The sequence below is a fragment of the Bos mutus genome, chromosome 17, assembly GCF_027580195.1.
Source record: "Bos mutus isolate GX-2022 chromosome 17, NWIPB_WYAK_1.1, whole genome shotgun sequence".
Taxonomy (NCBI): domain Eukaryota; kingdom Metazoa; phylum Chordata; class Mammalia; order Artiodactyla; family Bovidae; genus Bos; species Bos mutus.
This window is the reverse complement of record NC_091633.1, coordinates 442,119-458,936: the sequence shown is the minus strand read 5'-3', so window position 1 is coordinate 458,936 and position 16,818 is coordinate 442,119. Positions and strand designations below refer to the sequence as shown.

General features: G+C 61.1%; 3 protein-coding genes across 7 annotated transcripts in view; 1 reads left to right on the top strand and 2 right to left on the bottom strand.

Annotated features, from left to right (window-relative positions):
* Positions 1-8,592, bottom strand: part of HIRA (histone cell cycle regulator) — a 45,796-nt gene extending 37,204 nt beyond the window's left edge. Inside the window, exon 1 of one of the 3 annotated variants that reach the window (XM_070385678.1) lies at positions 8,454-8,592. In XM_070385678.1, coding sequence (XP_070241779.1) covers positions 8,454-8,490 — 37 coding nt within the window. In that variant the 5' untranslated portion in view covers positions 8,491-8,592. Of the gene's footprint in view, positions 1-1,493; positions 1,804-8,453 lie in introns of those variants that run through there. The other 2 variants (XM_070385680.1, XM_070385677.1) reach the window with 2 other exon arrangements.
* MRPL40 (mitochondrial ribosomal protein L40) lies at positions 8,549-11,905 on the top strand. Of its 2 annotated transcripts, none has more exons than XM_070385688.1 (4): positions 8,549-9,443; positions 9,549-9,632; positions 10,636-10,789; positions 11,469-11,905. In XM_070385688.1, the coding sequence occupies exons 1-4, from the start codon at positions 8,549-8,551 to the stop codon at positions 11,791-11,793; spliced, it is 1,458 nt and encodes a 485-aa protein (XP_070241789.1). In that variant the 3' UTR covers positions 11,794-11,905. The 2 variants fall into 2 exon arrangements, with proteins under 2 accessions (XP_070241789.1, XP_070241790.1); XM_070385689.1 differs by having other exon boundaries at positions 8,968-9,443; positions 10,631-10,789.
* Positions 11,906-12,262: 357 nt separating this feature from the next.
* On the bottom strand, positions 12,263-16,786 carry C17H22orf39 (chromosome 17 C22orf39 homolog). Of its 2 annotated transcripts, none has more exons than XM_070385693.1 (3): positions 16,628-16,786; positions 16,344-16,511; positions 12,263-12,512 (listed from the first exon to the last, which is right to left on the bottom strand). In XM_070385693.1, exons 1-3 carry the CDS (start codon positions 16,649-16,651, stop codon positions 12,390-12,392), a joined length of 315 nt encoding a protein of 104 aa, XP_070241794.1. In that variant the 5' UTR covers positions 16,652-16,786; the 3' UTR covers positions 12,263-12,389. The 2 variants fall into 2 exon arrangements, with proteins under 2 accessions (XP_070241794.1, XP_070241793.1); XM_070385692.1 differs by lacking the exon at positions 12,263-12,512 and adding an exon at positions 14,540-14,920.
* Positions 16,787-16,818: the final 32 nt, after the last annotated feature.

Here is a 16,818-nt window from a genome sequence, read left to right as displayed (position 1 = left end):
TGAAACAGACATTCTCCAGAGGACAGCCACCGTGAGAAGAGAAGAAAGAGAAGTGAAGACCAGGGCTGGCGGGGAGGGGGTGGAGAAACACACCCCGTGGGCTGGTGGGAACAGAAACTGGGGCAGCTCCCACGGGAGTGCAAACGGAGTGACCCGCGCTGGGCTGCGCTTAGTCGCTCAGCTGTGTCCGACTCTTTGCGACCTGTGGACTGCAGCCCGCCAGGCTCCTCTGTCCATGGGGATTCTCAGGCAAGAATACTGGAGCGCGTTGCCATGCCCTCCTCCAGGGGATCTTCCTGACGCAGGCATCAAACCCAGGTCTCCCGCACTGCAGGCAGATCCTTTACCATCTGACTCACGGGGGAAACCCAGAACTACCTTGGATCCAGCAACCCCACGACTAAGTTTATGCCCCAAAGGACTGGAAGCAGGGTCTCAAGGAGGCATTTGTACCCCAAGTTCTCAGCAGCTTCATCCCCAAGAGCCAAGAGGGGGACACAGCCCAGGGCCCAGCGGTAGATGACGGCTGAGGAAACGTGGTACGTCTGCACAGTGGAGCATCACTCGGCAATAAAAAGCAAGGAAATCCTGACACAGGCACAGCACGGAAGAACCCTGAAGACAATCTGTTACCCGCATCAGCCAGGCACAGAAGTGCAGATGCTGCAAGACTCCACTCGCATGAAGGCCCGAGAGGGGTCAGATTCAGAGAGACGTGAAGCAGAACGGCGGTGCCGAGGGCTGGGGCGGCTTCGGTTTTGCAAAATGAAAATGCGTGTGAACACACGGGACACGACTGAGTAGCACGCGTGGAAGACGGTTAACACGATAAACTCTACGCTCGTTTTCTCACAACTTGAACAAACGCTAAGCAAAACCGAACCAGACCATGCAAGTCTGCACACAAGCGAGCAGGTGGGGGCGGGAGCTGGGTGCACTTGTCCAGGTGCTGGAAGCACGTGGCCATTCCCGCCGGGGACGCGCAGGTGAACCCACACAGGCAGAACGGCCACCGCCTCAGGAAGCAGGAGGCACGCACACAGAGCCTCACAGCCAGTTTTCTAAAACCGCGAGCCCGTCTGTGAGATACAAATGAGCGTCAAACACCTGTGGCTGCCATCAGCATGCGGACACGCTCCCCCTGCAGGTGACAAGTGTGCACGTCCGTCCCACAGCCTGCACTCTGCAGAGGCCCGGCTGCCAGGCCCCCCGGCCCACAGGGCCCAGCGCCTTCCTCTCGTGCCCACCAGCTCTGCCCTCCGGCCCCCGTTCCCCTCATGGGCTCCCCCCACCCCCCAGAGCCGGTCTGCTTTCCCAGGAACGGTGTGGCCACCTTATGGCAGCTGGGCCACTCTGCCCAGCAGGATGTGGGCCGCGAGCGCTGGGTACCTTGTCTGCCTCCTCAGGGTCTCCCAGGCCCCGCAGCGCACAGCGGGCCCCCCAAACACCAGCAGTCGCGAAAGGCTGGGCAGAGGCCCCGCGTTCTGACACACCTCCCGGGGCGGCGGGTCCTCTTGGCTGAGAGGGACTCATGCGGCACCCCTGCCAGGGAGCAGAGCCTGGCTGCACGGCCAAGGGGCCTCTGGGACCCCCAACCTCTGGGTCCTGAGTCAGCACTGCCGCCAGACACCTCTCGGGTGTCAGCTGCCCGAGACGTTCGAAACAGCGCACAGGAAGGAAGCTGGAGGCTCGAGTCAGGCAGCCGTTGCTGGGCTGGCTTTGGCTTTTCGCGCCGTGAACCAGAGGTGAAGCCGGTGCCAGCGCGTGTCTGCAGACCGCTGTCCCTCTTCCTGCGAGTTTCTGAAGTGCCATCCCTTCCACCAGACCCATGAGAAAGGCAAGCGCAGGCAAGTACCACATTCCCACAGAGGGAAAATCCGTTTAACAACCTAAAAAAATCACACATAGTTAATAATACTGTATTGCGTATGTAAAAGCTGCTAAGAGAGTAAATCCTGGAAGCTCTCATCAATAAAAAGTAATCCTGTGAAGCGACGGACGTTAACTACGCTTACTGTGATGATCACGTTTGCATTACGTACAAATTGTGCTGTACACCTGAAACGAATTAATGTTTTGGGTCAATTTTAAAAAAGAACCACCACCCCACGATATTATTTAAGTGGAGAATGCCTGGTGACACTCAGCTGTCTGGGGGAGGCTACAATAAGAACACGGGTTTCTGTGACGCAGGCCGGCGGCTAAGGCCTTAAACGGCCCAAGCACCTTTACGATGCAGTCCACGCACCAAATGAAACCCGTGTTTTCATTTCTTCCGCTGCCCACACGGCACAAGAGGTCGGGTTCCCCACAAGGGCCCTGCACTGGGAGCACGCGGTCTCAAGCACTGGGCCCCCAGGGAGGTCCCAAACGCAGGTGTATTTAGAAGCCCCAAGTCACCCAGTTATCTTTTCCCAATGGTCTGAAAGACCACGTTCAGAAGTTTTACCAATGTGTTCTTGGTTTTGCATTTTCTAACTTTCTAAAGAAAACAGGTCTTACTTTTCTCAGAAAAACTTTTTTACATTTTTCAAATGACAAGTGCAAAATCACCAAGCACTCTGTTCTCCAGACCACACCCCATTAACACCCCTGTGCAGCCTGACTTGGCGGTGGACACGGCCAGACAGAGAAGCCACTCCCCTGCTCCTCACCAGCGCCCAGGCAGAGCCGGCGCTTCAACAAGGCCCCCGGGCGCCCCAGCTGCTCCTCCACAGCCTCCCTGACCCTGGGGGTCCCGTTCACCCCCCATATTCCACCTGGCAACTCTCTGGGGAGGAGAAAACACTCCGCATCTCCAGTGGGGAACAGATTACAGAGCCTGCTTACTTGACAAAACTCACCACGTGGGAAGCTTGATGTCTGTGCAGTTCAGTACGTAAGTTACACTTCAAAAGCAGCATGTGTGTGTGTACGTGTGTGTGTATGAATGTCACACCCACACACGTGCATGCTCACTGCACCAGTGCCGCCCTGGCCGCCTCCTGCGCGGCACGGCCACAGCCTCTTCCCAGGTCCCTTGGCTCCCACACCTGGCCCAGGCCCGCGGCCTGGCAGAGTCACGAGGCCGCAGCCAGGAAGGCCCCTGAGGCCATGCCAGGCGGACTCCTGCACCCACGCGAAGCCAGCCGTGCCCCTTCCCAGGCCTGCCCCGCAGGTGTACTCTGGCCACCCTCTGCCGGAACGCTCCGCCTGCCCAGTGAAAGAAGGGCTTTCCCAGACCAGGCCTTCTTGCCAGGCAGCCTGGGAGAGCCCAGAGGAAGAGTGGGCGGGAGACGCGGGTGGGCCTTCTGGTCCCTCTTCTCACACGAGGCGCCTGGGAGCCCCGAGTAGACCAGCCCCACCCCCCTACCCTGTCCTACTCTTCCTGGCAGGAATGGCATCACCTGCTGTTCCCCAGGGCGGCGCTCGCGCCCTGGGCCTGCAGGAAAGGCAGGCACGCGGCAGATACTGCAGATGGTGGGTGGGCAGCTAGGGTCTGTGCCATGCCCAACGCCCGCTCCATCTCCAAGCGTGCTGCTGACCTCAGCAGGTTTCAGGAGCCGCACACCCTGACAGTCCACGGGCAGACCCCTGGACAAACAGAGGCGCCTCGCATCTCTGGGGAAGAGGATGGTTCGAGGCAGACAGGTCCCAAGACGGGGGCCATGGCTGCAAGGCCCTCCTGGCTGTGTGACTGAAATTCTACTCCTAAGGCGAAAGCAGCTTTTTATGCACTCTTTAAGTTAAAAGAAGTATCTGCAAACACCTTACTTCCTGGCCTCCGTCTCTCTACTTTTTTCTCAGCATATTAACGAAATCCACTGAGTGTCTCAAATCTAGTCACCTGCCTCTACCTTGCTGACCTCCACCCTGACCTCCTGCCTCCACTGCGTCTCACACCCAAACCTAGGAAACTGCCTGCCTGCAACACCCAGCCTCCCCAGGAAGGCCCAGGCACCCTGCAACGCCCCGGGAGGAGCACACACTTCCAGGCAGGTGCCCAGGGCTTCAGCCCAGAGCCCCAGCGGCTGTGGCCCGCGCCGTCCATTGCTGATATGGTCGCCCACTTGAGCCCTCCAGGGACCGTCACTCCAGACACTCCCTAGCAGCAGCACGTCCTCCACCCCGCCGTCCTCCCAAGGGCCAGACTCAGGCCTACAGCACGCATACCGCAACCCTGCCTCCTCCCTGGAGGCTGTCCCCTCTGCACTCTGGACAGCAGTCTGTCCAGCGGTCTGCCCCGCGCTTGCCCGGCGCACATTCACCTCTGATTCCACAGGACTTCTCTGCAGGAGGATTCAGGGTTTAGGGTATAAACCCCAAGCGTATGATGCAAAGCAGAATCCCACCCAGTTGCTTCTGAGCGTTCTTCAGACGTATTCTGATTACTTTTCAAAACCCCACTACTGTCTCCAGGCATAAGCTGGTGTGAGACTGTGAAAAGCATACAATTCCTGAGCCTTCACAGGTGAGCTGGGAGCAGGCCAGGCAGGTGTCACCCACTTCACTCAACAGACCGGGTAAGAGATGTCAAGAGCCTTCTGGAACACAGGTCTGGCAAGCAGCAGAGACTCAAGAGGAGGACCATCTGACTCCAAAACGAAAGGCAAAACCCTTATCCTCAAGCAGCTCACAATCGAGGGGGACGGGTGAACAGGTCCCCAACAGCAACCACCGAGAGACACGCTCATGCAGCGCGGCCCTCCAGGACAGGCGTCAGCCGGCTGAGTGCTGCAGGGCGACATCGGTGAGGCCACAGCGCTCCCCCACCCACTGGCTCCTGGAGCCTCATCCCTGCCAGCGGCGGAGACCCAGCACATCCCCAGACACCAGCCTGTTGGACTAGTATGATCCGGGCCAACAACACAGGTTACAGGAATGACCACAGCGGTCACGAAGGGTCACCTCCTCCCGGCCTGTCCTCAGAGCAGCCGTACGGGCCTTTCCGCACCCAGGTGCCTGCGGTGCCCACCCCCTTCCCTCTGTCTCCCCTTCAAGCTGACGTTCTTAAATGGCAGTAAAAGGCCTTAAATCCTCTGAGGAATGAGAAAGGATTGCAGACAGGAGAAACACACACCTCAGAGCAACAGGACCACTGACAAGCTACCCTGTTGCTGAAAATCCGCCTGACACCTTTCACAGCACTGCCGGCCAAGTGTGAGCCAGGAACTGATGGAGGGCGTGGCTCTGCAGTCCTGGCCCTTCTCGTTGGAATGGGCTTCACTCAAGAGCTGTGCATGAACTCCACAGGGGACAAAGGCTCAGGGAGGGGAAGAACCATGACCCTCCAGTCAAGTTTTCTCAACGTACAGACTACGTTTTCCTACAACCAAAACGTAACTGCTCTCACTTTCTAACCAATATACGGTCATAACCTAATTAGAGACAAACCTTATCTTGGCCTAAAATAAAATACTGTGGCCACCAGATGCTAAAAGCCAACTGACGATAAAAGACCCTGATGCTGGGGAAGACTGAAGGCAGGAGGAGACGGGGACAACAGAGGACGAGAAGGTTGGATGGCATCACAACTCAAGTGTTGGTGAGTTTGAGCAAACTCTGGGAAACAGTGAAAGACAGGGAGGCCTGGTGTGCTGCAGTCCATAGGGCTGCAGAGAGTCAGACACGACTGAGCGACTGAGCAACAACAAAGAAACACTGTCTCCCAGAACACAGAACCAACCACGCGCACGCACGTGTGTGGACAGTCCCTTGTATGTGACCTCTACACACACAGCAAACCTCACGGACTCCTGTAGCTCGCCTCAGCTGAAGACGGCCTTCCAAGTCTGGGCACGGGGTCAAACGGCAGGGTCGGATCTCACCAAAGTGCAGAAGGTGGAGTCAAAAGCCCAAGAATTCAGTTAATAAACGATGATGTCTTGAACCCGCTCTGACCCCACATTCAAAGCTCCTTTCTGTGACATGACTTCAAGATTTAACTCACCTCCTTAGCACAGTGGTTCTCAACTGGGGGTTCTGACCTGGCCAACAGGGAGCATCAGCAACGTCTGGAGACAGGCTCTATCGTCACAAGTGCGTGATGTCTGTGTGTGTCAGCGTGTGAAGGCGCTCCGGGGCAGAAGCCAGGGCCGCCGCTAACTCCCTACAACACACGGGCTGGTCTCCACGCAGTCACGTGCCCCGAAACGTCAGCAGTGCTGGGACGGAGAAAGCCTCCCCTGGAGGCAAGGCCTAACCATCTCATCAGCCCGGAGACAGACGACGGGCGAGCACACCTGCGCCCGGCAGGCGCTCGCCCGCTCGGCCCGGCAGGCGCCCGGCAGACGCTCGCCCACTCTGCCACCAGGCCCTGCCGCGCGGAAAACGCAGGCTCGCTGCGCCTTCCCTCCCTGGGCTCTGAGAGCCCAGAAAGACTACGTTCAAGCTGCATCATCAGTCAGGAGACGGAGTGCAAAGTCAGGAAACCAGAAAGGCTGTGACGTACTCTCCAGAGTACCTCGATCTCTTTGGTTTGTAAACTGAAGTTAGGGTGGCTTAGCTGGCCACCACCCGCCACTGGGATTCCGAGCAGCTCCCGCCTCACCAGTCCTTACAGGATGGCGCGGGCATGGTCCAGACTGTCAGTCAGCCTGTGCTTCAGGAGAGCTGTCGTTCACCAGCAACGGTCCTTCTGAACGCTCCATGAGACTGGGCTGATTTCAGGAGACTTTAAAAGAAAGGAGATTCGACAAAGAACAGGTCTAAAAGAGTCTCAATTTCTTCTATGGTTATCTCCTAGGTTTCTAACGCACTTCAGACTCTGGGGAGCCCTCTGTCCTCCTCCCCAAGCAAACACCGCAATCACACCAGGAAGCAGGCAGGGCAGACACCGTGAGGCTCCCTGTCCTCTAGGCCGGTGGGGAGGCCACAGGAAGGAGCCCCGGCCCACAGTCCAGCCCACCCTGCCCAGCCCAGACTTGTTCCCATCTGTGCCTAAATGATCGCTTAAGCATCCCGACCTGCTTGTGCTTATGCAGCGTGAAAATCATGTCCTACAAAGGAGCTCATCACGAGGGGGAAATTATACAGCGGGAGGACGACATGAGGAGGGCGAATCACACTCAACCTGGCCGCGCAGTGTGGCAACAGGAAAATTCCTTCAGGCTGCACTTGCTCAGCAACTAACTTTTCCTTTCCTGACTCACACGCACGATTTATAATTACTGAACATCTGCCCAGTTCTGCCGGGGGAGCCCGCACCCTGCGCCTCAGGAAATGCACTTGGAGTGAAAGGCAGGAGAAATGAAACTGGAGCTCACTGCTTTTGCTTTCACGAACTGGCAACTGAGTCAGTTTGGCCACCTCAACTCTCACCTGGGTCAGCAGCGTTATCGGACCCTCTGTATAGAAGGCACAGTTAAGTGCGGCAAGGGATACGGAGCGAGCCAGGCAGTCCCTGCGCTGGGGGCACATAAGGCGCCCACCCTGGGGCCGGAGAGGGTCTAGTGAGTAACTCAGGAGCAAAGGGGGACCTCACCCGGACCCTGGGAAATGACAAAGACGTGATACCCTGCAAAATGGAAAGGCAGAGCACTGCCGAGCCAAACAACAGACTGGTGTTCAGTTCAGCTGCTGCAGGAGAAGGCATCCTGAGATCCAAGTTCAGAACTAAAAAGCTACTGGCTTAGGGAAGGAGAAAGCGCCTACCCGACAAGCTCTAAAAGAACACTGCAGCTCCCTCTAGGCGCCCGGCTGAGTAGAAACGAGGAACAGGACAGAACCAGGATGACTCCTATCAGCAGTCAGACAGCCGGCGGCGGCAGGGACCCTGGCCTGGACGATAGCTCCCCCCAGCACTGCCCGTGGCGGGTGGCGGCTGGCGCCCCTCCCGTCCCCAGGGAACCAAGGCCAGGGCCCGCAGCAGGTGCGCGCACCAGGCAGAACTCGGCCAGCACTGCCGGCCCCCGCACGCGTCTCTGCACCAGTCTCAACCCAGGGCACTGAGCAGTCCGCTCCGGGTGTGCCGTGGGGCCCCGCGGGCCCTCTCCGAGCACACGCCTGTGCCCCGCGGGCCCCACCCGAGGGGCGCTGACGCTCCAACTCGGTGCGAACGCAGTCCCGCGGGCTGGGGGGCCTCGGCCCGGCGTCACGGGGCTCCACTCAGAGGCACCGCCAGCGGATCAAGCCCCGGGTACGGCAGGACGTGCCCCTTCCAGGTCTACACGCCGCCAGCGGAAGGCCACCGCGCCCGGCCGTCGCACGCTGGCCCGGCCCGGCCCGCGCCCGGGGTCGCTCCGCCGCCGCGCCGCGACCTCCGCCCGGACCGCGAGGCCGTGGCCGAGGGCTCCGCGCACGTGTGGGGGCGCGAGCACGTGAGGCGCCGGTGTCCCCGCGTGGGGACGGAGCCCGCCCCGGCCGGCCCCACGGCCCGGGCGCCCCGCGCCGGGGCGAGGCGGGAAGCCGGCCGCGGCTGCCCCGCGCCCCAGACCCGGCCCGGCCCGGGGCTTGGGGCCCCCGCGCGCACTCACCATTGTGGTTGACCCAGGTCGGCTTCAGGAGCTTCATTGTTCGGCCGCCGCCGCCGGGCTGAGGCGAGAGCCGCGTCCCTCAGCGCGCCCGGGCCATGGAGCCGCCGCCGCCGCCCGCCCTCCGGCCGCCGCCCGCCCCGCGCCCTCAGCGCCGCCGCGCCATCGCCGGCCCGCGCCCGCCGCCGCCACCGCCACAGCCGCCCCCGCGCTCGGCCGCCGCCGCCGCCGCCACAGCCGCATCCCCGCGCCGCTCCTCCTCCGGCGGCTCCCGGGCAACGCCGGAAGTCACGACGCGCACCTGCCAAACGGCCCCGGCGGGAAACCGCTCCCCGCGTGCTCGGGCCGCGCGGCTCCCGGGCCGGCCGGCCGGGCGGCGCCGCGTCGGGGTCCGCCCCGGGCGGCGGGGGCGAGGGTGGGCCGGCGGGGCGCGCGCGCGGGCGGGCGAGCGGGGCTGGGCGGGGCGGGGCGGGCGGCGCCGGCGGCGGGGGCGGCCGCTGCCCGGCGGCGCCCGGCGGGCTAATTGGCGGGCTCACGCCGCCCCCGGCGCGCTCTCACTGGGCACCCGCGCGCGAGAGCCACGTGCGGCGCAGAGGCCCGGCCCCGACGCCGGCGGACGAGCCGCGGCGTTTACCGCATGCCCGGCTCGCCTGGCGCGCGAGGGCTTTCGGGCTCCCGGGCGCCGCCGGCCTCGCCGCGCTCGGCACGGCCCTTGCGGGGCGCAGGCCGGGCGGCCCCCGCGGGAAGGGGCCACCGAGTGGCGCGAGGTGCGAGGCGCCGGCCGCGGGGCGGGGCCGCGTCGGGGGCGGGGCCAGGCGCGGCGGCGGCCGGAACGCCGGGCCGCGAGGCTGCGCGGCGGCCGGACCGGAGAGCGGCGCACTGCGCGGGTCGGACGGCCGAGGGGCGCGCGCCCGGAAGCGGCGGCCGGCGACCCGGGGGCATGGCGGCCGCGGCGCTGGGGGCGGCCTGGCGCGCAGTGCGCCCCGCGAGCGGGTGAGGGCGGAGAGCGGGCGCGGGGCGCGGGTTGCGGGGCAGTCACCGGGGTCCTGAGCGACTTCACGGGGACGCGGACGGTGACGCGCGGCTGATCTCTTCCAGGCTCCTGGGGGCGCGGCCGACGCAGACGGGGGACGCGCGGCGGCGGGCCTCCCTGCTGTCCTTCTGGGGACTCGTGCCCACGAGGTAAGCCGGCCGCCGGCCCGGCCTGGGGCGTCGCGCCCGGGCGCCCGGAGAGCGAGGGCGCGCGACGTTCGGTTTATGTCTAACCAGGTCAAACAGTAAATGCAGAATGGTTTGAAGAAAAGTTAATTGGTTTTGAAGAGATGCTTATGTAAAAGGTTTAAAGAGCACAGACAGTGCCTGTGTTTCTTAGTTCCTGGAGAGATGCGGGGAGGCCGGAGGTCCTTGTTTCCACCTGCGACCCTGGACACCTTCTACGGGCGTCGTTCATGAGACTCAGTCTTGATGCCAGAGGATTCGGTTGTTCTTAATAGTAACTTATTGGCGCAGCAGATGTGTTCGTCAGGGTAGACCAGACTTGTTGGTGCTGGAGGACGAGGAAATTTGTTAAAACATCAAACGGCATAAACAGGAACTTGCTAGTCATTTTTATTATACTGTCTCGTTTAGTCTTACTCATGTTTATAAATCACACGTCTATTTAAAATGTGAGTGACAAGTTTTTAACGGGTAAACAGCAAGGTCTAACTGTATAGCACAGGGAACTAGATTCAATATTCTCAGATAATGTGATGGAAAAGAATAGAACACATGATGTATGTACGCATAAAAGAATCACTTAGCAGTACAGCAGAAATTAACACAACGGTGTCAGACAACTATACTTCAGCTTAAAAACTACATAAAAAATATGAGGGATGAGCATGTAATCCATCAGTTTGGTATTTTCATATTTCAGTTTATCTCAAGGCCTACCTGAACCCTTGCACTAGAGATGAGCACTTCTCTTTATGCCCTGACACCCCGTGGAGTTTTCCCCCCACTTTCTGGGTTGACCATGCCCGCCCAGTTCTTCTGAGGACCTCGCTGGAGGCCAGCGCACACGGTTCTTTCCTAGCAGCGAGTACAGTTCCAGTGTGCGGGCACTTTACCTAGCGCCATGTCTCTGCACACTCACGACACCACAGAGGAAGACGTTCAGTGTCTGCCTTGTGCTTTAGAGCAGAGCCTCTGCGGAAGAAGAAGAAAGTGGACCCCAAGAAAGACCAGGCAGCGAAGGAGCGCTTGAAAAAAAGGATCCGGCGACTGGAGAAGGCGACCCAGGAGCTGATTCCCATTGAGGATTTTATCACCCCGGTCAAGCTCTTGAATCAAGCGAGGTAAGGGCCTCTGGGCTTGAGGTCTTGGGGCAAGGCAGTTCTGTCGCCTTCAGGAAGTGGTGCCATGGGAGCCTCACACTTGTCGTGGGCAGAGTCATGGGCCAGGGTTGGCCAGGCCCCATGCTGAGTCCCCTCCTGGAGAAAGCGCAGGGCGAGTATGGGCGGGAGAGTATGGGTGGGACGCTCTGGGCAGGGCTTGAGCAGGTTCGAATGTGGCCCACAGCCCCGCCCCTCTGGATGGCAGGACACCTTCAGCCTCCTGCTCCGGGATGCATGTTCGAGAAGCCGGTGGTGGAGTGGGGTGGCTGGGACTGCTGCCTCACCAGAGCCCATGGACACAGCAGGGCCGTGCTGCATCGGGCACCTGCCGTGTGGGGTCTCCTGGGGCTGATAACAGGCTCTCGGCTTCCTGGGATATTGGTGTCTGTTTTTACGAGGCCATTTGGCTTTTCTCCAAAGCCGGTTTTCACCACGGCCTGCTGGGGGGATCGCTGTTCCTTGTCTCCACGTAAAGTGAATGGCACGGGCTCCCGGTGGTGTTGCCGCCGCATCCACCGTCCCACCCCTTAGTTTGTCCCTGTGTTCCACGCACGTCTCTAGTGGGGACACTCGGGTCCCGTGCAGTCGGCCGGCGAGGTTTGTGCCTCCAGGCCACACCCTTGGCTCTGCGTGTCCCCAGGCAGCGGCCGCCGGTGGAGCTCCCCTTTGAGGAGAGCGAACGGAGAGCCCTGCTCCTGAAGAAGTGGTCGCTGTACAAGCAACGCGAGCATGAGCTGGAGAGGGCCGCCATCGCATCCCTGCTTGAGGCCCAGCGGGAAGCTCTGCAGGAGCTGGAGCTCACGGCCCCGGAGCTCCATGCTGAGGCCACCAAGCGGGACCCGAGTCTGTTTCCTTTCGAGAGACAAGGGCCAGACTACACACCGCCCATCGCCAACTACCAGCCCCCAGAAGGCAGGTACCAAGACATCACCAAGGTGTACACACAGGTGGAGTTCAAGAGGTAGAGATGCGGGTAGCCACCCTCGGGACACACCGCCCGGCAGAGCTCACCCCGCCAGACTCCGGCCTGCTGCTGACCGGTCAGGCCTGCTGTGAATAAACGTGTTGACCCCCGTGTCTCTGTCTTCTGTTAACCCACCTGAGGCTGCCAGGAGGGGGCTGCCCTTGCTTGCCTGGCCTGGGGAGAAGAAGGCCCCCACGCTGACTGCTTCCCTCCAGTGACCAGGAAGGGGCAGAAGCTGCTGGCAAGAGGCAGTGGCCACAGGGGTGGAGGTGAAGGGCATGCGCCCTGAAGAGAGGCAGGGCCAGCTCTGGGCTTTAAGCTGGGGGGCAGAGGGGTGCCAAGGAGAGTGTCAAGGACAGGGACCCACTGGTAAGGCGGTGTGTCCCCCAGGGTGGCTGACACCTGACCCGGCCAAGGCCACTCGGTGTGGGGCAGGGGAGGCGTGAGTAAGGTCAGCAGCAGAACAGACACCACAGACCAAAGGGCTGAAACAGTGGACATTTATTTCTCTCAGTTCCAGGGCTGGACATCCCCAGGTGCAGGTGTGGGCAGGGCTGGTGCCTTCCGAGGCCGCTCTCCCTGGCGTGCAGACGGCCATCATCTTGTGTCCCCGTGTGGTCGTTCCATGCCTTGATTTCTTGTAAGGATGCCGGTCACTGCGTTAGGGCCTGCCCCCGCGACCCTGGGCTTCCCCTCTGGCCCAGGTGGTAAAGAATCTGCCTGCAATGCAGGAGACCTGGGTTCGATCCCTGGGTTGGGAAGATCCCCTGGAGAACAGAACGGCTCCCCACTCCAGTATTCTGGGCTGGAGAATTCCATGGGCTGTATAGTCTATGGGGTCGCAAAGATTCGGACATGACTGACTTTCACTCAAGGGATCCAGTTTCACCTTAATCAGCCCTTTAAAGACCAACTTCCAGATAGAGTCATGCTCAGTAGCAGGGGTTGGGGCTTCCCCTGGTGGCTCAGTGGGAAAGAACCGGCCTGCAACGCAGGAGCCATGGGAGATGCAGTTTTGATCCCTGGGTCAGGAAGAGCCCCTGGAGGAGAGCATGGCAACCCACTTCAGTACTCTTACCTGGAGAACCCCACGGACAGAGGAGCCTGGTGGGCTGCAGTCCTTGGGGTCACAAAGAGTCGGACACCACTGACGTGACTTAGTATGCACAGAGCAGCAGGGGGTAGGCCTCCTCCAGAGGAACTGGGTGGGGGGCATGAAGCAGCCCAGCAGTGAGGGTCCGTGTAGGCGGAGGCCCACCTCAGGGCAGGCACGCCAGGGGGCGCTTCATCTGAGTGAGCACTCTGCTTGTGCACAGGTCTAGAGGACCCTGGCTGCCCGCCCCGGCCTCGTCAGCCCTGGCCCCTCGGCCTTGCAAGCCTCCAGCCTACTTGGACAGGGCTACACTCAGAGCCTTCCCCAGCGCCCCACCCCTCACAGGTGCTTTTCAAGCCTGTAGCTTTCCTCGCTGAGGTTGGACAATCAAGTGAGTAGGTCATGGCCAACTGTTTTGCCTCAGCCTTTTATTTGGAGGTGACGAGAGGCTGACAGGAGGCTGGAGGTTGGTAGGGGGGTGCCGAGCGCAGTTCCCTAGTCACGTCTCACAGCCAGTCTCACCGGCACCAGAGACCCGCAGTGCTGCCCGAGCAGGTCACGCTCCCCGCCCGGCTGCCCTGCCATGAGTCCTCGTATCACAGGCTCCCCAGGGTGGCGCTCTGACCCTGGCCCCAGAACTGCCAGCATCCCTGAGCCCACGCTGCACTGGGTCGCCACCCACACGGCTCGTCACCGTGGGCTCTGTCCCGAGTGTGAAAGACGCTGCCCGTTTCAGTCTTCACGGCTGACGCCTGAACGTCCGTGTCCGTCCCCTGAACTCAGCGGGACGGAGGCCACATGTCCGTCTCGGACACGCGTGATACAGGCATGCCCCCCTGCACTGGAGACACGCTCAGCATCCGAGCAGGCGTGGGGCTCCTCACAGCGCTGGCACCCCGCTGCACAAATCCCGGGAACCAGGAGGTGGCCACTGTTCCCAGCACACAGCCCCCCACGGGGGTCTCAGAGCCGGGAGGACCCAGCTGTCCCTCCCTCTCCTCGCACAGAAATGCCTGTGGACGGAGCTGCAGCCACGGCTGACGGGCCCTGGTTGCCAGAGGGGGCACCCTGCGCCTTCTTTATACTCACCTCTGCTCCAGGGGTCCCGTACACGCACCCCCACCGCTCACAGTCACAGAGGACTCCTGGGGCACACGGAGGGGACCCAATAATGAATGTCCTTCTGAAGGGGTGGGTTATTCTGCACCCAAGAACGGGTTCCATGATGTGGAGCCACACCTGTGCCCCGCCTGGGGCCCAGGGGGAGGCGCCGAGATGCCACAGGCCGGGTCAACAGCACCCAGCAGCGGGCCGGCCATGTGGCCCCAGAGGCTACATCATTTCAGCAGAAGAAAGAGACCTCTAAAGAAGGAGAGTTCTTCTTGGTTTAAGGATATGTATTTTAAAAGCATCTACAAGAACGTAAGCGTACAAAATTCTAACACCGCCTGTGTCTAACTCAATATTAAAGTCTGGATGTAATTTACAGTCTATTTAGAATCAAACCTGTGAAATGTCTTTTGATATAATCCACGTTTTCTAAAAACGACTGGGTGAAATTCTGAGGGAAGGAGTGGTGAGTGGCCGTGGCAGGAGGGAACTGTGGCCGAGGTGCGTGGTGGTCACCAGAGCAGGGCCGGGGTGGGGGTGGGGGGGCCGCCTGATACCCCCCCGGGTGTCCCTACGGGTCAGAGCTGCCCCTGGAGGGTTCATCTGAGGAGCCTAGCCCTTGGGATAGCCTCCTGGGCCGCTGTCCCCAGGCCTGCCCGGCTGCCCACAGGGACACTGCATGCTGGGTGGACCGGCTCCGAGCCTGGTGCTGACGGCAGGGCAGGCGAGGCTGGAGGTGAGGGCTCCGTGTCCCACGCTAGGCGGAAGCTCCCAGGGGCCTCTGGACTGTTTGGGTCGGTCACCCGTCCTTGTCCTCAGGCAGAGGGAGGTGCCAGTCTTCTGGGGGGCTCTGCCTGGGTGCCCACACCAGGCCGTGCTTACGTGCAGCCCGAACTCTGGCCCGCTCGCTCTCACACAGGGACCGCTGCAAAGGAGACTGGGTCACGGGCAGCCCCACACGCACCCACCCACATGTGCAGCCCAGCACACGCTGAGACCACTCCCCTCCAAGCTACCGTGAACACCTATGGTGTGGGCGCGTGCTTCTGGGCCCCAGGGTCTGATGCTTTCAGTTGACCTGATCAGCTTCACCAGCTGAGAAAGGTTGGGGGCTGAGCCGTGAGGAGAGGTGAGCCTGAAAGCGTGGCCAGAGGCAGGGAAGAGGGCAGAGAGCGACTGACAGCAGGTGCTGCCCCCACCAGTAACCTCGGGGCAGCAGGTCACAACCTCGATGGGGCCTGGGGTTTTCTAGGTGCTGTGATGGCCACTTTACATGTAGAATTTCACCTCCTCCACCTGTTGGTGTGTAAGAGCAACCAGAAATGCAAAGCAAACGTGGAAGCCCTGCAGACCTCCAGCCCGGAGGTGAAGGTCCACTCAAGGCTGGCCTAAAGAAGGAATAATCGCCTCCTGGCAGATGCACCTCCTGCTTTCCTCATTACATGACATACTGCGGGCACCTTTCCACAAGTGGGTAGGTTACTAAACGGCTGTGTAGTACTCTGCGGTGGGGAAGATGTTCGTTACCTGGTCAAATGTCTACTACTGGACATCAGGTCACTTTGTGAACTTTCAACTGTCACCCAATTACCTCCCCAGGATAAACTTCCAGGAGTAAAACTCTGAGATCAAAAGGCATGCATTTGACATTTAGATAATCAAAACACCCCACATTCCACCAGCACTGCCCAGGTGCTCAGACTCTCCAAACCCCAGTGGATGTTTCGCTGGGCAGAAACCACTTACTGTCATTTTAAATGTGTATCAGGCCATTTGATGTCCTTTCAGGGTGAATCCCTTCTCTGCCTTTTGTCCACTTCACTGTGAAATCCATTTATCTTACTGATACGTAAGAGCTATCTTTACAAGCTGTGGATAAAGGTTGTTGATTCCTTGCCATACAGACCCGCCAACTTTCTCTCCCACTGCTCAGGGACTGGGCATTCACACTCGCCAGTCCTGCGAGCTCTGCACCCTCACAGCTCCGCTCCGCTCTTCCCCCCATCAGCTCCAGGGCACCACTGTATCCCTGACTAGGATGTAGGAGCCAAGAGGGCAGAGATTGTGTTCTAACTGCTGCTGTACGTCCAAGAGCGTCCAAGCGGGAAGTGTCTGCTGGACGGATGGACCAAGAGCCCCTCCTGACTGGTCTCCCGTGCCTGCACCACGCCCTCTCCCAGCCTGGCTGTCAGACTGACCTTTGAATGATACAAATCAAAGCACACGCGGAGGGCTGTGCCCGAACCCCCTGTTCAAGGCCCGCCCCCGCGCCCAGCGCCCAGCGCCCAGCGCCTCTGGTTCCCGGCCTTCCGGGGCTCGGCGGGCCCGGTCGGGTCACCTGGCCTCACCTGGGCTTCGGCGCTGCGGCGCTCCTCCCACTCGCGGCAGCTGGCCAGGTCGCGCCGCCACTGCCCGCAGGCCGGCCGCTCGCCGTGGACGTAGTAGTGGCGCAGGAAGTGCCCGGCGCTGCGGCAAAGCTCCCACTCGGCGCGGTAGGCCTCGCACGGGCGCGGCGGCTGCGGGGGCGGGCACGGGGGCGTGAGCGGGGGACCAGGTGCCCGCCCGCCCGCCTGCCCGCCCGCTCCGACCGGCAGACTCGGGTCCCCGGGCCCCCAGAGCCCACGGAGCTTACCCGCCAGCCTTCACCTTCCGCCATGTTCAGGAACCGCCGGACCCACCTCCTGAGGCCCGCGCCGCATGACTGACGGGCAGAGGGACCAATGAGCGGCGAGATTTTGCCAGCAGCTCCTCGCCCACCTCCTTGAGATGCGCCAGTGAACGGGACATCCGGGTTGGTAGCCAATAACAGCTGGGGGCGGGGAC

What these genes read in the sequence shown, in the direction of transcription:
- C17H22orf39 (XM_070385692.1), bottom strand. Translation starts at nt 16,651, where the DNA reads ATGGCGGAAGGTGAAGGCTGGCGG. An exon ending in CGGAAGGTGAAGGCTGGCGG is followed by an intron (nt 16,512 to 16,627) that starts GTAAGCTCCGTG and finishes CCGCCCCCGCAG; the next exon opens with CCGCCGCGCCCGTGCGAGGC. An exon ending in GCCGCAGCGCCGAAGCCCAG is followed by an intron (nt 14,921 to 16,343) that starts GTGAGGCCAGGT and finishes TCTCCTTTGCAG; the next exon opens with CGGTCCCTGTGTGAGAGCGA.
- MRPL40 (XM_070385688.1), top strand. Translation starts at nt 8,549, where the DNA reads ATGGAGCCGCCGCCGCCGCCCGCCCTCCGGCCGCCGCCCGCCCCGCGC. An exon ending in TGGGGACTCGTGCCCACGAG is followed by an intron (nt 9,633 to 10,635) that starts GTAAGCCGGCCG and finishes GCTTTAGAGCAG; the next exon opens with AGCCTCTGCGGAAGAAGAAG. An exon ending in AAGCTCTTGAATCAAGCGAG is followed by an intron (nt 10,790 to 11,468) that starts GTAAGGGCCTCT and finishes GCGTGTCCCCAG; the next exon opens with GCAGCGGCCGCCGGTGGAGC.